Below are 22,285 nucleotides of genomic sequence, written 5' to 3'. Positions count from 1 at the left end.
TTATCACATGTGTACAACTTACTATGGCCAGCAGGTAACAATTAGAATTAAAAAGTTCCAATTTGTTATTTAAATGAATAGCAGACATACTATAGATGATTTATATAGCACCAGCAGCCTACGATTTACATAGTTCCAATTAGAAGGAAAAGCGTGGAAGGCAGAAAATTCCTATGGTAAAACAAGCCTGTGTACTAGATGTTAAATCATTAAATTAAAGCAGGGCCTGAAAACTGTACCAGATGTCCTACCATCTGAACAACTAAATCAGACATGTATTTAAAACAAACAAACAAAAAAAGGAAAGGTGAAGGATAATGCACTGAGTAGCCCAGCAGCTTTTCAAGGGGACCCTGCCTAACTCTCCATCCTGTCTCTCTCTACTCTGGGGAAAGCGGAGACGGGTGGCATTCCTGCCAGGAGGCTGGATAGCGTGCGGGGAGGGATCAGCCTTCCCTGTTAGCTTCCAGATTGTTGATTCATAACTACATTTGGCTTGTAGGTGTGTACGTGCATTTGAAGGCTCCCTTTTTCTTAATGTGTCTAGCTGGTGAAGTTTTTTTTTCAGTTAATGGTACAATTAACTTCAGCTCTCAGCGGCAAGGGATCTGTTGTCATGCATGTTCTTCTGTATGCTTCTGGCACCTGCAAACAAATGCCCTAGGAAAATCAGTCCATTTTGATGCTATTTATCTGAAATCTTTCCCGGTATTAATCGTCTCAGATTTTTTCCTAGAAAGTGCAACAGAAAAAAGTGCAGTAGAAGAGCGCAGTGACACCTAGTTCCTGTCTGTGTCACAGTGACCCAGTCGGCTCACACCGTCCTCGGTGAATATGGAAATCCGCAGCACTCATTACCATTCGCTCTGTTGTTGCATCAGATGATTTACAGCAGGGCAAAGATGGAGTCCACTGGTTTGCTTTCAAAACTATGCTTTCATGTGCAGAATTGCTAGAAACTTTTCTTTTCCTCCCATTAAATGAAAATTTAAATTCTGTATTCTGTACTCTAATACTCTAAATTATGCACTCTAATTCTGTAGCTATTAGGAGGCTGGTCTGCTCCTCAGCTCACTATTAACCACAGGCGAGTTGGCAGGGTATTTTTCAAGCTCTGATGGAGGCAGTGCGACAAAATAAACAGCAATGCTAACAATAACAACTTATTAACAGTAACAAAATACCTGGTTAATAGAGTAAATTTTTGTTTAGAGGTAATATCTTTCAAATAGTAATTACTAACTAGTACAAATGCTGTCATTTTTTCTACAGTTTCTCCTGCTGACTGATGCTGTCTTATTGTTTCCTAGCTTTCCCCCAGGTATCCATATCTGCCTATTATCACTTGTATTTAGACTGTGAGTGTTTTGGCTAAGGATCTTTTTGATCAATACTAATGTAAAATTTAGATCAGCTGAATCTTCATCTGTGGCTGTGACTGTTAGGCACTGGTCTAACGTAAGGAGTAATGAATGGTATTAAATCTGAATCTAAAAAGCTAATATGGTAAAATATTTGAAGCAGTTTCTATCTTTCTGTGCATTTTTGTAACACTGGTAGTGCTTTTTGGTTTTAGAATAAGGGCTCCCAGGGCATGCTGCCACTATTTAAGCAGAGTAGCTATGAGAGAAGTTTTGATCCCCCATCTTTTCAGCGTTCACATCTGTACCCAGATTGACAAACCAAGGAGATCTGAGGCATCATTTCTAGGTACTCCTTTATGTATCTTGACAGCTCCTGTTTCACTGAAATTCTAAAAAATATTAAGCCAGAGCAGTAGGTTACAAATGGGATGATGGCTCAGAGACTTGACCAGCTTTCTCTTTTAAACCACAGTGGCACAAGAACTCATTTGATGGAAACCTTTACTTGTCCAAATGGTGATGAGCTTGAAATACAGATTGTGCGTTCCTTACACGTTTGGGACCTTCAGGAGACATGTGGCTTAAATTCAAGCAAAGACGACCTACCTTTTATCTCTGCTAGTTAAGAGTTTGCATCCTGAGAGGCAGACTCATGCTACTCAGCTTTAATTCTCAAAATAACTTGAAATTTCTTGATATCGGGGGGGAGATGACAAATAGCAATAGAGATAGTAGGGCAAATCAGATTATCTGTTATTCAGTTCAAAAGTGAGTTGACTGGAGCCAGAATCTGGTTAAACAGATGATAGGGTGGATGCCAGCCATCATCAAGAACATAAAATATTGAAAACAGCTGACACAGCTGGATTTGACAGGAGACATCTTTACCCTGCATTCTCCCTGTCTCTTCTCTTTCTGTTGGCCTGGTGGAAATCTCAGTGGCCTCGGAGAGTGAATAGGATGCACGGACCACATAACCAAGAAGTAAAGGTCAAAGATCATAGTGAACTACTACCAAGAGTTGATAGCAGTGTCTGCCAGACTGTTTTTCCCAGAAATCCTTGGAAATACTTTGAATCTGGTCATGTCCCATAAAAAATTCTCAAAGAACTTTTCCTTTCTGTAAAGGGGAAATTGCTGCCACTGTTAAATTACAAGAGAGTGGGATGCTCGGTTAATTGGTTGAGCCGTTCTGTTTTTGACAAATCAAGGCCTCAGTGAGGCACTACCCTAGAAAGCTCTGTCGCTGTCATGTTAGAAATGGTAGCCATCCCAAAGCATTTGAAAGAATCACTGTCAGTGTGGCTATTAACTTGTCAAGCCTTCCCAGGCTCATTGCTTTAAAGTCAACCTGAATGAAGAATTTCAAGAGGTAGCAGAGTGCGTCTGCACACCAGTCCCCACCTCATTTGAACTCAAGCTGGGACTCACACAGAAAAGGAACACTAAGAGTGCGTTATATATGTGATAACATATTTCCAGCATTTGTTATTCACATTAATAACTAGGCTAAAAAAGTTGTCTAAGCTCTCCATTGAATTAAGCATGGTTCTATAAATAGAGGGCATTAAATACATTTAAATTAACCGTGAGTTCTCGATTATCCTAGCAATTAGTAATACCTTGCTGGCTACAACATGTCGCACAAGAATCTGTTTAAACAAGTGAACGCAACTGAATTTAGCCATAAATAAATAAGGATTTATTTCTCCACAGCGTAACTCCAGGCTACTATAGAACATGCACTGCAGCAAATCAGGCCCAGCACACCCTACGTACCTGACAGCACTGGAGCAGTCATTGTAAAACTGGGGCTAGGGCAAGATTAGCGGCTTGCTGTCCCCTAAATACATGCTGTTACTTAACACGGATTGGTAAGAATAAAACAACGCCATCTTCCTCTCAGACTGAACACCATGGCCTCTTAAAATTAAAGGCTAATATGTTGATTTTTTTTCAAAGAAAAGTTTCAGCAACACAATCCAGAGTAATTTTTCCCACGTTCCTTTTACATAGGATTTTAATCTCCCTCAAGTCCAGCCAAGGATGGGGCAAATTTTACGGGAGACCCTGTGCCTCCTGGTGCTGACATGAGCAGTAGTAGCAGTGAGGCGAAATGTTGGACAACATGGGGCTGGAGTGGATTAAAAATGAGTCTTTATGCAAATAATTCTGTGCTGTGTGAAAGCTTCACTATAGTTTCTTTAATCGTGTTTCATTTGCATGGGCAGTTCAGCTGATACTTTCAATACTCAGCTTGCCATTTGCACCACCTAAGATTTCATCTGTCACACTGGGTTTACATTTCTGGCTTGCCTCAGCATGTGTTGGGAGTGAAAGCCACTTTAAATATCCACTAATGGATTTGTCTTTCTTGTCTGGTTTTCTGTACTGTGCTTAAGTAAGGTCTCCAAACCCAGAGAAGAGGTCCATTACAGAATGAAGGATAGCTCCTATCTTCAACTAATTGCCCTGAAGGGTATTTGAGGTGGGAAGCTTGGTTGTTAGTGACATGTCCCTGTGTACTCCTGATGTGGCTTTTTAGACTTAAAGAGTACTTCAGATACCTTCCTCTGGCAGAAAGTGTTCTTGCTTGCTTTTAGCTAGACCCGTGTTCTTCAGGACTTGTTTTCACTGAGAGATCAACCTTTTGTCTTCTTCAGTGAGTAAACATACAATATCGTCATTGTTGTTGTGGACTGCATTTCCTACACTAAGCAAACCTGCAATAGGAGTTATGTTGATGGTGAATATGGCATAGATTTGTGGCGACCCAGCCCTGTGACCATTGGTTACTCTCTGTGGTGGCCGAAATCTTGGTCTCATTGATGCCTAGACAGTTTTCTCGTTGACTTGAATGAATTCAGGACATAATTAGGCGTATTTGTGTTTACATGTATACATCTATATCTTTATCACTTAGGCGTATATATAAAAAGCATTTTATGGCCCGTGTTAGAGATGTGATTGGCCTCATAAACAAAGAATCTTTCTGTCTAATGCACCAGATGTCTAGCAGCCTCGTACCACTAGGGAGCTGTTAATCCAAGGCATGAGATGTCTTCTTGAACTCCCGAGGGAGGACATGAGAGATCTACATCAGGAACTTGGGACCCATCTTCTTGGACTGGATGTAGGGTGCTTGCAGCAGCCTTCTGCTTCGTGGAGTTCTTCTCCTGGAGAATGAGATCCTCTGAATGGGGCAGCATAAGTGTCAGGTGGGGTTGAGGCTAATTCTAGGATTTGAGTATTTCCAATGTCTGTTTCTTGTATGAGCTCTGATAGATGATCTTCCTCAGACCGAGGCATTAGCTGCTCTCCCAATGTCTCACCTCATGTAATTTCCTTCCCAGTGCAACGTTTCCCCTGGGAAGGCCTCTTACAGAGCGTGTCGCCAGCTAATTTCATGAAGTGATAAAACCCCCAGTATTTCTGAGACCTCCACCACCTTCTGGAGGTAACCGGGGGTTTGAAGGCAGCTGGCCACGCTCTGAGCCCAGCCCCGACCCTGAACACGACCCTGTAAGCCTCCTTCCCTCTGGCTAAGTGCGTGTTTTCATCCCGATGCTGGCAGTTGTACAAAATGCACGTCATACAGGAGATTTTTAGTTCTGATGTTGATTAGGTGCCCTCCACTGTCCGTGCAGCAGTGTTGTATTGGATGGATAGACTGGTCTGCAGACACGCTAGGCAAACTGAGACCTTCTTAGCGCCAATAAAACTGTCTATAGTCTTCATGCTGCCAAACACTCCTTACACATCCCATTATACGTGCGCAAGCTCGTTTGGGAAAGAGCCGATGAACGATTTCCTCATTTTTCCGCAGGTCGCTCTTCGCCCTGTGACGCTGGCGGTGTTTGTTTTGTTGGTTTTTCAGCGGCTTCAGCAGCGACGGTGGCATTTTCCCCACACATCCAGCAGTTGGGCTTGGGGGAGCTCCTCTGCCTGGGGAGAGGGGGATTGTTTCCCTGTGCCTGCTGCAAAAACAGGGTCCTGGCCTAACAGTTTTTTGATGATCAAATTAAGCTGACAATTTTAAGGATCCAGGTTTTGAATGTTTTCCTTCAAAATCGGTTTTAAGGCATGTCCTTTTTATCCCCCATGGACACAATTCATTTTACAGAAATGGTCTTCTTTTTTTTCTGCCAAAAGGGAATAGAGAATTTTAGCGTTTTGAGGATTTCTATAGGGGAATTAGAGAAGAATTTTTTTCTCGTGCTGTTTCCTCTTCCCGTTGGAGAAAGCTGAACAAAAAGAGGGAGCATACCAAACTTCTTGTAAACCTTAGTTCTCAGAAAAGTAAAGCCTTAAAAAAAAGTTAAATCTCAGAAAAGTGAAAAGGAGAGGAGTGAATATGAAAACTTTCATCCCAGTCAACCAAACCAAATTCAAAACAAAATCAGGGTCTCCAAAATTAAGAGAAGAATTGTGTGAAACAATGTTTCCCCTAATGTTTTCTGGGGAAAGCACACTTTCTCTTGTTCACTTGTGTTAGGCTGACACTAAGAGAGTCCTTTTCCAGTCCTTTTCCTAGGAATACATAGTTGGGAAGTTCACTGAGTTTTAGTTGGCCAAAAAAAAAAAGATGGAGAGATGCGAGGAGTCAGCTAGAGCAGATTAATTTCATTTGTGTTATTTCCTTTTGCAGATACTTTCAAAATATAGTTATATACACAATGGAACAGTGTACTCGTATTAAAGCAAGTAGAATTCAGTATACTTTAATGTGATTTCTAAATAGGCACACATGCTCTTTGCTACATATGCAGTATGGTGAAGATTTCTCTGGGGACTCATAATTTTGAGAACTTTGACATTTGATGTCATCATGGGAGACTTTTAAAGGCCTTATTTAAAAATATCAGCACAAACCCTGAAGATTTAACTCTTTCTTTTGTTCCTGGAATATCTTCTTATCTGATATTTTTCTGGCTTAGCTTTCTAATGCTGCATCTGATACTGTGGTGTGGACTGGCAAATTTACATCTGTTTCAGTAACTATTTATCTTACTTCTAAAAAATAGTTTTAGATATAAAACATAGTTAGTTTGGGAAAAAATCAAAACTTAAACTACTACTTTCCTATCTCTTAAAAAAGCCCTGATAATTCAGGTGTTTCACCTTTTTTTAAAAAACCCAATAAGCTAAGCTGCAAGTTGATTAATAACTCTATTATACGGCAGTCTAAAGATGACCTTGCTGTATATATTTAAGCTATTCAGCTGCTGTATTAGGTGCTTTAGCTTCAAAAAAGAAAGATTATACTTAACAGGGCTTGGCAATATGGAATTATGTCTCCTTTTACAAGATCATCAATCTAAGAAAAGATTATGTGCGTGTATGCAAAACACATAATTACATATTGTAGGTGGCATTTTTGTAACCCCAAATTTAACATAGAAAATGCTAGGACTGATGGATACCATGTTCCAAACTTACTACTGAAACCACATAATCTGGGTGTACGAAGTATTCAGTACTCAGAAGGCAGTTAAGTAACTCTTAAAAGGTTGCTATTGCTCTTAACCAGAAACACCTCAAAGCCCTAGTATGTGTTACTTTCCGCTTTCAAGATCCTTGAGTAATCAGCCTTCTGTAATACCCTTTGTAGATTTAAGAGAAAACATTACGCAGAGAGAGGGACAAGGGGAGCATGTGGAAATCCCTTTTTTAACTCATAATTTTGTAGAAGCTGTTATTTCAATCCCTTGGAAAAATATAGGAGGAACTCTGGGTCTAGGCTTCTGGTGTTAGACTCAGGTTTTGGTATCATTATGATTTTAGAAAAATACAATTTGCATGGATATATTTGTACAGACATTTAATAACATGTATAGATATTAAAGCAGCTTAGGAGACTACAGAGAAGTTCAAATTTGCTTTTGGTGTGTTATATTCTTGTAGTTTGTTCTGGTTGGCTGATGGTCTAGATGTACATAATCCTGCTCCAGAGGATGAGTTCAACTAATTGATCTTTTGAGACTTTCCCAGCTTTACATACCTGTGACTTCTGAGGATATGTTTGCACTCCTTTGATTTAAACTTTTGACAAGCAGTACAAGGGAAGAACGCTCAGAACTTCTCCACGTCCGTGGTTGTTGCTCCTTTCCTAACCAAATCTCCCCTTAACGTTCACAGGTACACACTGGTGGATATTTTGCGGGCCATACTTCTTTCTTTAGAAGCCATGATAGAAGACCCCGAGCTTCAAGTGAATGGATTTGTTTTGATTATAGACTGGAGCAACTTCACCTTCAAACAGGCCTCCAAGCTCACACCAAGCATGCTTAGATTAGCCATAGAGGGCCTTCAGGTAACATTCTTCTTTTCTTTCTTTTCCTAATTCTCCTTCATTTTGTAGTTCATTGCAAATCTAGGTGGCTAAAAAAAAACCCAAACAAAACAAAAATCCAAGAACTTCTGAATAGCAAGGCTATTACCAACTTAAGGTATGGGTGAACAGGCAAGCTACAGTGGCACAAGCCAACACATGAGCTCAGTCAGCTAATTGCAGTAACTCCTGGTGTGTAGGCTCCTTCTTTGCCATAAATAAGAGGTAACTTTTCTGTCTTTATTCTGAAGTGTCTGGCTTCCTGTAAATTCAGACCGTAGCTTCTGCAGCAGCAAGTTAGACGTAATCAATTTATCTTGTAATTTTGCACAAGGCTAATGAAATATATGTTGCTCCTGCCACGCCAGGTTGTTGATTTTTTGTTGATTCCATTGGAGACGGGCTCTACATCATTTGTCCTGAGAAGTGTGGGGCACTGTGATTAGACAGTTAGCTGGGACTATTTACTTACTCAAAGTTCAGCGTGTGCTTGGCTCTTTTGCTGGGTCAGGATTAATTTGAGCAGCAGCTTCTGGGACTGAGTGTACAGTGATTTAAATTTCTTTCTGCTCATTGTAAATGCACTTTACATGGCATAGGCACATTGGTGGAAAGGATACTACATAACTCTTGGCTGTCTCCTATGATCTTTAATGCTTATTAAAATGAAAAACTAGAATCTGTAAAGTAGTTGTTTTCTTTGCAAGCTTGAGTTGCTGTGTTAAAAATACCAGTAATTCACTCCTGTGGCAGCGTGCCTTGGTTTTACAAGGACATATATTCCTTTTCTGTGATGTTTTTATCATTTATACATTTTTATTACTCATAAAACAAAATAACAGCCTTATCTTTGAACTTTCTTCACTTTGATATTGCTATTTTTGAAGAAACTTGTATAGCAGTAGTATAGAGTTTTGTTCTAAATCTTAAAATGGTTTAACTGGTATTCAGCTTGCTGTTGCACACAGAAGGGTAGTGACAGTCATGAGACAAAGATCTCAGTTTTCATTTTGTTGTGTTTTCTTATGCAATGGTGTGATTCCATGGTCTTGAGAACGTTAGAAGGCAGCAGTGAGATCTGTGCTCTAATAGTGCTGCATTTCCTTTTATTGCTTTCAAAGTCGTTTTCCTTTCTGTGCTGTTTTTCAAAGTTAGCCATTGTTTTCATGCTTAGAACATGAATAAATACTTTAGTAGTCTTTGTTTTTTAAATGGTGGTGTTTCTTCTTGGACATTAATCAGAGATGGTTATTTTGAGGAGAGCTGCAGTGGATAATTGCATCTGAAAATATGATGGATGACCTACCAAACTTCAGGTGGGCTCCAAGGTCTGTGTTCTCCTGCCATCGAGTGGTTCATTACTGAGCTGAGGTGAAGTCCATTGGCTTAACTTCCTCATGCCCCCAGCTTTGTATGTTCGAATATCCCGAGTCTGATGGTGGTCGGCACCCAGGGCATCATTTTGTGCCCACTGTCTTCAGTGCTGTTGACTCCAGAGATGTAAAACTGGTCATGAAATGCTCCAGGAGAGGCAATGAGAAGGCACTGAAATGGCAAATGGGAGATAAAACTCTCCCAACGCTCAGGGAATCTGTCCTAATCTGTGATGGGTATTGTTATCCGTAAGCAGCAACTTTTAGAAGGCCTTTTACCACAAGTCTTTTGAAGAAATCAATTAGTTAGTTTCTCATAATACAGTGTTTAATTTTCTGTGGAGAACCATTGAGAGAATGAGGGCTAACATTCTTATACTAGCAAAATTGACTGATTCTCTAGTGATATTTTCCCAGTAGTTATACTACCTGGGGGGTTGTTTATATTTAATGTCTTTTCTTTTTTTTTTTTTTTCTTTTACTTAAACATTTTTCTATGTAAAGATATATTAGAATCAATGGAAAGGACTAAAGACAACTGTACTGAGCATCTTGGAGGGAGAACGTCACTTCAAAAAGAACTGTGATCAAGAAGGAAATAAGAGGAAAGCATGGTGGAAAGGTGGTACAGAGACACCCTGGGCTAGGCACAGGTTTATTTGCACCATCTTGCAAGATTTCATGCCTGAAATGTTACATTCCCTTACCCTCAGCAGGGACTACCTTTTCTTTTATTTTGGACAAAAATGCATAGCAGAAACATAATTCTGAATGATGTCAAAGTAAAAAGTGCTTAATCGGGTGGTATGAAAAAGAACAAGAACAACTCAGACACACTGCTTTTTTAATGATCTTTCTAAATACTCTCTGTTTAATCAGAGAAATGGAATTTACTTTGGCTTATAAGATTTAACAGGGCTCAAGATGCTGAACTTTACCATTTGGAGAATTTCAATATTTGTGTGACTTGGGTGGAAAGGGACAGGGAAAGTGGGATTAGTGACCACTGAATTTGATGTTAACCAAATCCCTTTGCCTCCTGAATGAAATCTACTAAATATGCATTATATTTTCTTAGCTTCCATGGTGAGAAGAATATTCAATATGGTGCATACCAAAGAGAGTTGATTACAAGCTATGGCATTTCTAGGCTTTTCACAACTGCTTATTTTTTGGGAAATTGCTTTTGAAAGTAAGATAAGTAAATATATATAGTTTTCTACTGAAGACAAGTTCTGCTATATACTTTGTCTGCATCTATGTTAAATGGGAGTAAGAAAAGAATCATACCCCTAAATGACTTGTATACATTAGAAAAACCTCCGAGGTAGTTGTTTTCAGGAAAAGAGCCTTTTCGCCATGGCATTTTTAATGTTAAAGGACGGTGATTATCTGTAAACTAATGTGAATTTCCAACTTATCCATCCCAACAGTGCTGTACCAACAAATTGGTGCTGATTTTTAGATCAAATGGTTTTTGCTAGCCAAGCAGCTCCTGTGGAGTTTGGGGCACTCGGCTGGGACTCTTGGTGCTGCAGTCCTAGCTCACACACTGGCCTTGTGGTTTTGGGAAAAAGGAGCAATACTCTTCCCTGCGGATGCTGGTGGCTACAGCATTTATGTTGCTCCTCGTCAATAAGAAGGAGGATTTGCACTTAGGGCCCCTACACATTCTGTAGTGAAGAGTAAGAACATAAGTGAATCCAGCATGTAATACTCTTTGTTTTCCGAGAAGGGTCTGTCTGGATTAGGTGCCTAGGAGTACCTAAGAGCTGTGAAACCTGAGCAGAAGGAAAACATTCTTTGAGAGGTGAGACCGAAACTCATGCCCTGATTTTAGCACCTTGTGTTGGCTCTCCCCAGTGCATACAATGCATGGGTGTTTGTGAATCCCAGTCTTTAGGTGCCCACTTCTCCCCATTCATTGATTTCTGTAGCCAAGCACTGATTTTGGGCTTGTGAAGGAGCTCATGTTACTCAGCAGCTGGGTTCCTCAAAGCAGGGAGTGTTACAGCATTGTGTGCTGCAACACCCGAGTGCCTTGAATAAGTGCCTTTCAAAGACTTTGAAAAACTTTACAAAACTTTGCCTCTTTCACCAGCAAGGGGTTACAATCTGTCTGCTTCAGCTACTTTTCCCATAGAACGGAGAACTCTTGAGAGCTCAGAAGAAAACCAATCCTAACTTTCCATAGACAGTGATGAACTCCAAGTTCTCACCACACAAGAATGACACCCTGCTGTTTTGGTCTGATAAATAGCTCTATGAAAATATCATCTCAAAACATAACGTTGGTCGAAAAAGCAGATCAAATATTGGGAATTGTAAGGAAGGGAATGGAGAGCAGGGAACATGGTGAAGCTGCTGCAAAAATCTGTGCCATCACTTCCATTTGAATGTTGTGGATGCTTCCGATTTTCTGTCTCAGAAAGACTCCTGTAGGACTGGAGAAGGACAACCCCCCCAGAAGGTATGGGCTGGTTTCTGTATAAGGAGCAACTAAGTTGGCTAGGATTCTTCTGGATGGAAGAAGAAAAACTGTGGAGGGAAACTACAGGTATCTACAAAACCGTAGGATCCCAGGATAATTCAGGTTGGAAGACACCTCAGGAGCTCAGCAAGTCTAACCTCCTGCTTAAAGCAGGGTCCCTTGGGAGGTCAGACCAGGAGACAAACAAGGTCATGGGTGGCTGGAGAGAGTGGACAAGCTGCAGATGTTCTTTGTTACCTCCATTTTAAGAAACGGGCATCATCAGATGATACTAGCAAGAGGCCTGGCTCTTTATATGATGCAGTGATTGTTTGTACAGTAGCTGGGTAATCTCTGGAACTCCTTGCTGTGGGAAATTCTGGGTGCTAAAAGTTTAGTTGTGTTCAGGGAAAATGGATAAGTTTGTGGAAGAGAAATGAACTGGAGGATTCATTTCATTTCCATTTCATTTCATTTCATCCTCATTTCATGAGGATTACTAAATATAATTGGAGATGAGGTGAATGCTGAGTGGAAATATCACATATGCTGTCTGCATTGTATCTGCTCTAGGCTCTCATTTTTGGCTTCTGTTAAGGACAGGGTGTGGGGTTAGATGGACTTTTGGTGGGACATAATTAAGTCAAGTGTGTAGTCTACCCTCCCTTCCCCCCTTTTTAATAACCTTTCTTTCATTTTACTGCTCCTGGCACTCCCACGGCCCCTTCTGCCCAAACACTGAGCTGGGAACACTTGGGCAGAAGGAGGGAGGAGGTTCTGGGTATGATTCTTTTCTTTGTGATAGTCCTTTTATAGCTACCTATATGGGCTTTTTATTAAGTATCAAGAGAGCATTGTTTTCACAAAGCAGGTAAAAACAGTGTCAAAGACCAAAAATTCAATTTGAAAATTATATTGAAAGTTGGGGTTTATTGTTAAGTCTGACAGACAGCTTTGGGGGTAATTATATGTGAGCTTTGCAAAATGGAAAGTTGTGGGTATGCAGAAGACACTTTAACTGATTAACTGATATTTAGGATTCTAAAATCTGGAACACTAAATGCTTCTTAAATATTTGATTTCTATTTAGCTCATAATAGTAGTTGCATACATGACAGATTTGTTTTGCATGTTGTCACTCAGGCAGGCTGTACCTCCAAATGCTTTGCAAAACTGCGTAGTTATTGATGGTTGAATATTACTGCTTTTCCTCTAGGTAAAAAGCTGGGGAAAAAGAGATGATACACATTTGACCCGGGAGCTGAACATATGTGGACAGTCAGCATTGTTGCAGAAGACAGAAGAGTCTTGCTCTTGGGTTGAGGATGTTTACAGGAAGAGAGAGCGATAGTGTTGTGGGGGACAAGGCAGGTCTTTCAACTGATTGTGACTTTTTTTTGTAACAAAGGAAGGCTTCATAAGCTAAAACAAACTCATTACTGTGAACGTGAAAGCGAAACAGAAAGAACACTAAGACAGCATGCTTGCAGCTACTATTGCTATCCAAAACATCTTTCAAACCGCTGTTCTTGTGAGTTGTAAGGACAATATCCCCAGTCAGATTTCCTACAGCAGTGTAAGGTGGAAGTAATGGAGAGCAGAGCATGCACAATCTGGTCATGAAAGGGACAGGACTTCCTACTCCCATTTTCTCTAAGCATGAACTTCATTAGTATCTTACAGGGAATCTTACCTGAACATCACGGTTGGTTTACCTTTCTATTTAGATATGCACAGACAGCGCTTAAATTTCGCCACCTAGTTCTGGACTACATCTATACAACCAGCAGGTAGCAGTGTCAAGAATTTGTAAGCCAGGAACTTCCAGAACTAAGGATGCCTCTGAAAACAGTATTTTGACTTCATATAATTACATGGTCACATGCTCTGTGCAGTGCATAGGATCGTTAATAATGAGCTTAAGAAACAGTTACTCGGTACTAGCAGTGAGTATCAGTGAGCAGCAAATCACAAAACATGAGCTTTAAAGGTCTTTGCATCCAAACTTAAAACCATAAAAAACACTCATTCAGTGGTTGAGTTTTCCGCCAGTTTTTGAGAACAGAGTCCTGACACTTCATATAGTGCTTGGGAGGATATTAAAAAGTAGCAGGCTCAGGCTTTTAATGGGGGTATCTTCTGCTTTCAGGAGGGCTAGTAAATCATGTAGCTGCTTTCATTCAGTTTTTTATCAAAGAATTAAGCTGTTTGTAAATGCTAGAGTCCCCTTAGCCCAGGACCAGCCCAAAGAGTGGAGGAATGTGCTTGTAAACAGCACAGTTTCATACCAGTTCAACTCATGTTCTGTAGCAGCAGCAGCAGAACAGGATATCTTTCCTAAGAGCTTGTTATTTTACAAGAGTTTGTGTATATTTGATCTTCTCTACTTGTAAAAAGGCCATCAAAAAGGCTTGCCAGCAATTTACTCTGGAAACAGGGTGGACTGGAAGTGATTGTTAGTTCTAGGTCCTCACCTGCTATCTAGATGGGCTTAACCTGCCAGGTGAGGACTTAACGGCTGGAGCTCGAGTTCAGTTGCTTACAGGCATGTCTATATAGACATACCCATTATTCAGTGTGGTCCCAGCTGTTAACCTGTTATCTGAAGATAGAATAATTAATTTCCTTGCCAAATTCTTTTATGATGCTCATCAATAAAAAATTGTTGAATGCCTTTCAAATGGTAATTTATTTATTCTCACAAACACACTTTCAAGATGAGAGGATACTATTATTTCTTCTTTTTTTTCCAGCCGAGAGCTGTTCCACTGAAAGACTACTGTTAAAAGTGTCTGCTAATTTGGGGTGCCCACTGTGACAGGCCACAGTCTGATTTTCAGTCACCTTTTATATGTTTGGAGTCCAGCTGCCATTTATTTTCGATCGGGAGGATTCAAGACTTCTAAAGTCTTGATCCTGAACCCCCAAGCCAGGACCCTAAATTCTAGCACGGCCTAAATTTAGAACCCCTCATTAGTAGCTCTTTGAACGCATGTAACGCCGTGTGGGTTGCTGCCTCTTTGAAACAAATGGTAAGATGCCGTAAACTGAACTCCCCTTTCACCCCCAGAAACTCGGCCGTGTGGCATCTTACTGAAAACTGCAGGGATGCTTGATGGAGTTAAATATCCACCACCCAAACACTGCCACTGGAGCTAGCAGAGTAGCTGCCTGCAGTAGGTTGTCATCCTCCATGTGAACCCGCACGAGAAAGAGAGTGGGCACTTTGCCAGTGTTTTGCAGATATTTGCTGTAAGCAAGGCGTGATTACTTGCGGGGATCTTGGCTTTTGTTCGGGCACTTTGATCTAACTGGCACAGGCTCTTCTGCCCGTTCCTTCTGCCCTTTTCCCTCTGAGCAGCCTTTGCCCCAGTCCTACTGCTTCCCCAGTTCCTCATCCCACTCCTGTTGACATTGCCCTACTTTGTACTAGGCTTCACTGATGTGGTTTTTTTTTTTGTCTCAGCGTCCTGATGTCATGGTCCAACACCTCAGTCACGGCATGTTAGGTTCATCTTAGACTCCTTAGGATCTCAGCCTTTTGTGGTCTCACTGTCCCAATGCTCTCCCCATCTGGCATCTAATCGGCTTCAAATCTCCCAGCTTCAAATCTCCTCTTAACCGGTGTTCCCAGTGCTCTTCGTATCACTCTGGAAAGCAGCACTAGAGAGTGAGTCCTGGTCTGTTCACATAAGAAGTGAGCCCTCCAGCCACGGGGCTGTTGAGGAAACAGCCCTTGTAGTTCCTCAGGCTGGAGCTGGCCTGCTTGGTATATACTATGCCTCAGTGCTCATGGTGCCAGGCAGGAGATGTTGGGAGTTTCTGAGGGTGTAGTGGAATGATACGGCGTGATCTGGGAAAAGAAGATTTTTTGTACCTGAAGTTTTCTTCTACTTCAACAAAGTAGCCATGGTTAGCATAGAAGCCGATGAAAATGCTCATAGTTGACATTTTTCCATCAGTTCTGTCAACAGAGAAAAACATCAAATTAAAATTATTGCAGCTTGAGAAAAAGAAAATAGAAGAGATTCTTCTTGTACGTGCAGACTGCCTCTTTCATGAGCTTTTGCTAAATGCTAACCACTTTTCTGTTTTATTTCTTCTTATTGGGAAACGGAATCTTATCTATTAAACAAAGATAGTGACTGAATTGCCCTGATTAAGCTGAAAAACTAATATTATGCTAAGGTGAGTGGCACCAGCATGAGAAAAGAAGGGCTCGTAGCACAAACTTGGTGTAGGGAATTAACTCTTGGCACTGTGATTGGCTTCCTGTTGTCTCTGGTAGGCCACAGTTCAACAACTATATGGTTATGACCATTCCTCAGCTTCAAAATATATAATTATTTTTGGAAGTGATTTTTCTCAGTCAAGGTCTAAATATTTCTCTTTGCTTCAGTGTCTTAAGGCCATGAAGGGAATAAATAGTATTCTTTGTCATAAGGTCACTCAGAAATAAAACTAATTTGTTCTAAATCGTAATGTCAGAGACAGAAGACGTATTAAGATCTTAGCTCACTTTTCTGCAAAGGCAAGATTATCTCATGCATTATATTTTCTAGTACTTCACACAGTTTAATTTAAAGTCTCAAAGACAGGTCTGACACATTCTTTGGAAACCTTTCTGTGACTTCTTGCTCTTCAGATTTCCTCTCGGCATTAATTCTGATTTTTCTATTTCAAAATGTCACCTCCTATAAAACCCTTTGCTATTTCACCACATGCTGTTGGGTCCAAAGCAGGAGGCTCTCAGTAACCCAACGAAAGGAATTGTTTGATGGAGTATCTATCTGCAACAGCAATGATCTGGAATCAGGACCTGGAGACATTCTTCCTGTCTTCTTTGCCACTAGAGATGGTGAGATGTGAAAATCAGTGGGATCCTCTTCATTTGGGGAGCTTAAATTCACTTTTTTTGATACTGTCTAAATTGCCTGTGTTATCAATCCATTTTATATGCACATCTTTCAGGTTTACCTCGTAAGGATACGCTGGATCATTTTTGGAATTATTTTCTGAAATCAGTCTAATCTTTGTTTTCTGTGATGCTCATAAATCCTCTGTGATCTTATTAGGCTGTGCACAGTTGGCTTTATGTTATTGTCTTCAGTACATACTGCCTGTGGTATCAGCTAAGCCTTCAGTGCCCATTCCCCAAAACAATACAATTTTTTGTGATTTTTGTTTATATTTCTTAGCAAGTGTTCAGTTCCTATGACAATTATTTTTATGAATCCCATTTGACTTTGGTTATAAGCAAAATTTTGACTTTTTTTGTAAGTGATTGCTGTGTAGGAAAACCATGGCTGTGATATTTCACTAATGTTGAAAAACAAACGTGGGAAACCTCTCTAGGGGGAAGCACCATAAAAATGTGAAATTATGTGGCTGGTGATGGTTTCTCTCATCTCATGTTTCATAATCATAAAAAAATTAAGACAATTCAATTCTCATATGTTTTAATAGGCATAACTATGTTTAAATAAGTGCTACTCTGGAGATTTAAAGTAGTTCAGGAACTGAAAATTTAGATTTATAACACATAAGGAAAATTATATTTCTTAAGAAAAAATTAAGTATGAACTCTTTCTAGAACATCATACTCCAACTTGGATAATATATTTTTTTCAAGAAAACCCACCCCAAAACCCCAGGCAAACTGCATTTCTCCAGTCATTTCCTGCATATTTTGCAAAGATCAAAAAGTAAGAAACATTTCTAACTTCTTATTATGTGGAATGGGAAATTGTGCTTGTACTCTTTTCCACTGTCTTCTGTAATAAAAAGGAATGAGCGCTAATGTTTTGTCTACACATAATGAATATCCAAACACGGATATGGGCTGAAATCTGAGGTGGCTGCACATATCATCCTATTGGTGGAAATTTGGGTGTACATTCAATCAAAAACAAAGAATATAACTCCAGCACCTGACACTGAGAAAGTCTCACGTCAACATCTCACCCAGAACAGTTCTGGCTATGTCGGGGTGCTTGCTGGTTCTCGTGGGTTGCATTTTATGTTGTCCCTCACAGTATAGGTGTGAGTTCTGACTATAAAATATGTATTCAGCCCCCTTATTTTGTGGGGCTGACTCCAATACCACACAGGGATTAATCAGTGATTAAAGATTGTATTTTAAAATGTGTTTGTTAATACCTTGCTCTTTCAAGTTGGTTCTTAAGAATCTGTTATATCTGTTAGAATCATTTTGGCGAGGGCTTTCTGTCTGAGGGCTGGATTGCAACCCTTTGCACTTCCCCCATAGAAAACATTCTCTGGAAGGAGAAAGTGGTTCTGCTGTGATTCTGGAGAGGGCCTCCCTAAAGGTGTGTTTAAACTGCAGTTGTCATTGAGTCTTACCTGATATTGCACTGAATGTGCCTTATTACCCACAAAATCTTCTGAGTTTGTTCGGAGGTGCCTTCGTCCTGTGCTAAGCTCTTTGACTGAAAGTATCCTTTCGAGCACTGCATCTTCTGGCTGAAAGCCACCATGCTAAGTATGAAGGGTCCAGGATAAATCATCAAGTACTGGTAGTCCTCCAGTGTTCTTCTCGCAAAGCCTTTGCAAGGTACAGCCAGTCCTCTGAGGTCTGCAGCGCATCCTTCAGACCTTCATACAAATAACCCGTAGCGTATACTCCAGACACCAGTGAGTGCATATAGGCACAGGGGATACATTGATTAATTCAAGTGCACTAGTCAAAAACCCAGCCTTTGCAGTAGGGATTTTCAGCTTGCAGGAGAGTCTGTGGTGAAAATTTTGCTTCATTTTGGCAGGAAGATGGAAAAGATTTTGCATGGTCGTGCTTAACAGAGGAGAAAAGAGGACAGAAAGGATGTTAGGAGGAGACAGGATAGGTATGAAAGGATGGGGCAGGGTGTAGGGCAGAGTGGAGACCTAAAAGCTGCCCTTCAGATTAGATTTTGGTTTGCTTCAAAGCAGACAATTCCATTTCCTATTTTATGGCTGCTTCCAATCTCACTGAGTAAAATGTCATCTCTAAACCAAATTTTTAAAAGCCATACTGCCATACCATTACAAAATAAAGCTTAACTTTTTTGAAGTCATAGCTGACATACCCCTGCAATAATTAGCCCACATCATACCACCAGACATTATCAGTCCCGCTAGTTTTAGTCGGTAAGCACACCACCATTACACGGTGACTTTGACAGGCACCAAGCATGCCTTGGGACTGTGTTCCTCCTTGAATCCTTACTCCGCTTTCCAGAAGAATTATATAGGTTAGCTGCATACCTCCAGCAACATATATCCATTATAAGGGGATGCAGTTAAATAGTCGTGATTGATGAGGGATTATGTACCAGTGAAGAACTGGCTGAGCCCCTTAACCACTTATTTTCCCATCCTTTATCTCTTGGGGTTTTAGGGATGCACAATTGCAAGCAAGGTTTGACGTGTTTTGGGCATTAGCTGAGCTCTATTGGTTCATGCTTTTCAAAGCTTTTTGTTAGGAATATTGAGCAATTGATTTTCTCTGGAAATCCTGAGGGCATCTTCATACTATTGCTATCGGTATGATCTAATTCTGTTCTCCACAGAAATTCAGCAGGGGTGCAATTTAATGAGACCGGTGAAAGGAATCTGACCGCTCTATTTATAGCACACTAATTGATCAGGGTAGCCATGATAGGAGGAAACTTCAGAGAAAATCAATGCAGTACCAAATGAAAGTAGCACTCAAGCCTTTAAAGAGAGCTGCATGGAAAGCCAATTAAGAATGAATCCATTTGACGATCCATGGGAACAACTTCAACCATGTGTGTTCTTGCTTTAAGTTGTAGGAATGAAATCAAACTGAGCAGCATCCTACTTGCAAGGTGAGCCTTACTATATATTTTCTTCTTCATCCTGTTGATATTCTGTCCCATTAAATCTTCTTGATGAATTGTTTTACTTTCATATGGCGCCTGTAAATGTCTTCTTTTAAGAGCTCCCCTTTGACAACCTTGTGCTTTTTTGTAATAAGCTCTCATGTCCCTCCCTGAGGATGGCAGCCACACGGTGTAGCAGAACTGCGCAGCCTCTTGGTTCTGTGTCCAGGACTCGGGCACAGTCCCAGGTCTCAGGGCTTTCACTTAAATGCAGGGAGAAGATGGTCCGTCTACCTCCATTCTCATCCCTGTCATCCAAGTACTTGTAACCACAGTAGATACACAAAGCATAACTATTTGTACTCATTGCTAGTGTTTCTTAAAGCTGTGTGATGGATCTTTGTTTCCTCCTCTAACTGCATTTTTTCTTCATGATATCTGCTAAAGTCCTGAACAACCCCCCATGCTCCATCCCTGAAAATTTTGGGTTTGTGGCAGGTATTCTCCTTTACTGGGTGTATCTCCATGCCATGGGGCTGACTGCCTTTCAGTACACTGCTTTGGGGCTGCTGTGGGAGGATGGAGCAAGCAACAAACTACCATAAAGGCATTTTAGCAGTAACTTGCCTCAGAAAGAGCCAAAAGGGGAACGCATGCACAATTTGGAGACTTTAAATGTACTTTTTGTTCTTGTGTTTGTACGTACATGAAAATTTTACCTCTTCTAAAAAAGATGGCAAACATGGCGAGGGGGAGAATCACTACTTGTGTGTCACATGCAAAGCTGTCCAAGCTAGTAATAATGTGTGTCTCCTTTCCTTCAATGCTTAAATGTGCTTGCAATTAAATGGATAAAAACCTTGCTTCCTTTTACAGCATGTGGGATACAGCACTTATGTTCATTTTCTGAGGCAGAATGCACATGCTTTTTTTCAGTAGGATAATCAAAGGCATGGCATCAGGAAGTAGCTGCATGAATAATTCTGTTTTTCCGCTGCTGAATGGGAAAGGAGTAAATAATCTGTACCTTCCACGAACAGTTAATTTCTGTGGGCTAAATTTATATAACACCAACAGATAAGCATATGAATGGTGCTACATTTTCTGTTCATTCAGTTTTGAGCATATGTGGTGGCGTGGAGTTGTGGCTTAATTAGCTAGATGAATAATGTCAGAAATATTGTCAATTATCAATACAGTCCTCATCTTTCTTTAAGCCCCAACTGGGAATCCAGTTCCCAGTGACATCAGCAGTTGCTGTGGTGAACTTTTCATAAGCTAGTCTTTAATCTTTCATTAAATCGCAGGCTAGGAAAGCAGACATGAGGACTGAGATGAAAAAAACATGCATTTGCAGCACTGATGTCTTCTCGGAAAAAAAAACCCCAGGCAGGCATGCCTTTGTGTTTTTGGAAAAAAAGATAATTTGCTGCATTGGTGAGCATGCGCTCTCAGCCCCATTTATGGTCTAAGCAACACCATGAAAGAAGAATTTGCAGGATGTAAACAGAGGTGAGATGTGCGGGGCTTGAGAGAGGTCAAAATCAAATATGAGACTAGGGCCTGAATATGATGAACCGCTCGGCTCTGCTATGCCTTGAGAATGGAGGTAAGGGTGGCAAGTTCAGCAGCTCTTCTTCTAGCTACATTGGGCTTTAGCTGGACATTTTTCAGAGCAACAGGCTGCAATTTTAAGTTACTGTACAGGAGGGGGCTGAAGAAGAGGTCTCCATGTGAGTTACCAGCACAGAGATGATGTTAGAACTCACACTTAGGCTGACACATGGGGAGAAGAGAAAGGTACTGAGGGCAGAGTACTTTGGGGCCCATGTGAAGCAAGGCGGATTAGGAGAGTCTTCTGAGAAACAGCTCCGAGTCGGAAGGGCAAATGGAAATGGGGTTGTGACCCTGAGCGTTTGGTGCACTGAGCTGAGATTGGAAGGGTAGAAGTATCTGTGTCACTGTTAAGGGACATAAAGGTGCCATCTAAAGCTTTCATGGTGGAACAACGCCCCTAGAATAGCAGTTTGGGTCAATATGTAACTGTCTCATTCTGTGCTATTTTGTCTAAGAAGAGAAAATTCTTCTTCCCCACAAACCTTAACGTGCTTACGTCATTACGGCTCTAAGAATACCGTCACTGTAGTTGTTATTGGCACAGGTCTTCTCAGCAGTTCATTTCTGCCCAGGTCTTGGTCTACCAATGCAAAGCTCTGTCCCCTGTTTCCTTGTCCTAAATCAGTGCTGGCCCCTGGCTGGGACCAGATACTGAGCCAGTGCTTCCCTGTGTTTGTTCACTCTGTGGTGTGGCCACTTCCTGGGAAAAGTACAATTGCAATTGCATATTTGTTTTCCTACACTAGAAATGGGACAGCCATCATTTTACACTTTGGAAATGGGAAAGTTTTTAAAGAGTTGGTAGGGAAGAGAACTACAACTGCTTTGTTTTATTTTGCAAATACATTAATTGAAAAAAACAGAAAATAGAAAAGCAGAATCTGGAGGGTTTGGTTTTTTTTTTTTTTAACAGATTTTAAAGTTGGGATTGATTTCCTTTTAAGTCATGAAGTCTTACTTACAATGCTCTTATGCTTTCCCTGAGGCTTTTCCTTCCTGGAAAGGTTTTTGACAATTTTAACTTAGTCAAAAGTAGTACACTAAGCTGTAATTTATGTTGCCAAGCGTTATTTCCCAAGGCCCTGCCTTCTGACATGTAGGAGCACACTGGTGAAACTGCAGAATAGAATTATCTTTCCCCAGTTCGCAAAAAGAGAAGTTGTCCCTGAGAGCGCTCTGTCGTGTTTTCCTACCAGCACCAAGTTCACCCTTATGTCCTTGAAAAATACCATTTGCATGGATGACAGACTGTCACAGGGCTGGGACACAGGTTATTGCTGTGAGATGGG

General features: G+C 40.7%; 1 protein-coding gene across 2 annotated transcripts in view; it reads left to right on the top strand.

Moving 5' to 3' along the window:
- CLVS2 (clavesin 2) overlaps nt 1-22,285 on the top strand; it is a 60,636-nt gene that overhangs the window by 3,060 nt on the left and 35,291 nt on the right. For both annotated transcript variants that reach the window (XM_052781185.1, XM_052781184.1), the window contains exon 2: nt 7,503-7,677. In XM_052781185.1, coding sequence (XP_052637145.1) covers nt 7,503-7,677 — 175 coding nt within the window. The remainder of the gene's footprint in view (nt 1-7,502; nt 7,678-22,285) is intronic.

Source organism: Harpia harpyja, chromosome 3 (genome assembly GCF_026419915.1).
Source record: "Harpia harpyja isolate bHarHar1 chromosome 3, bHarHar1 primary haplotype, whole genome shotgun sequence".
In the NCBI taxonomy this organism is placed as follows: Eukaryota; Metazoa; Chordata; class Aves; order Accipitriformes; family Accipitridae; genus Harpia; species Harpia harpyja.
Note: the sequence above shows the minus strand (reverse complement) of the source record. Positions and strands in the feature narration are given on the sequence as shown.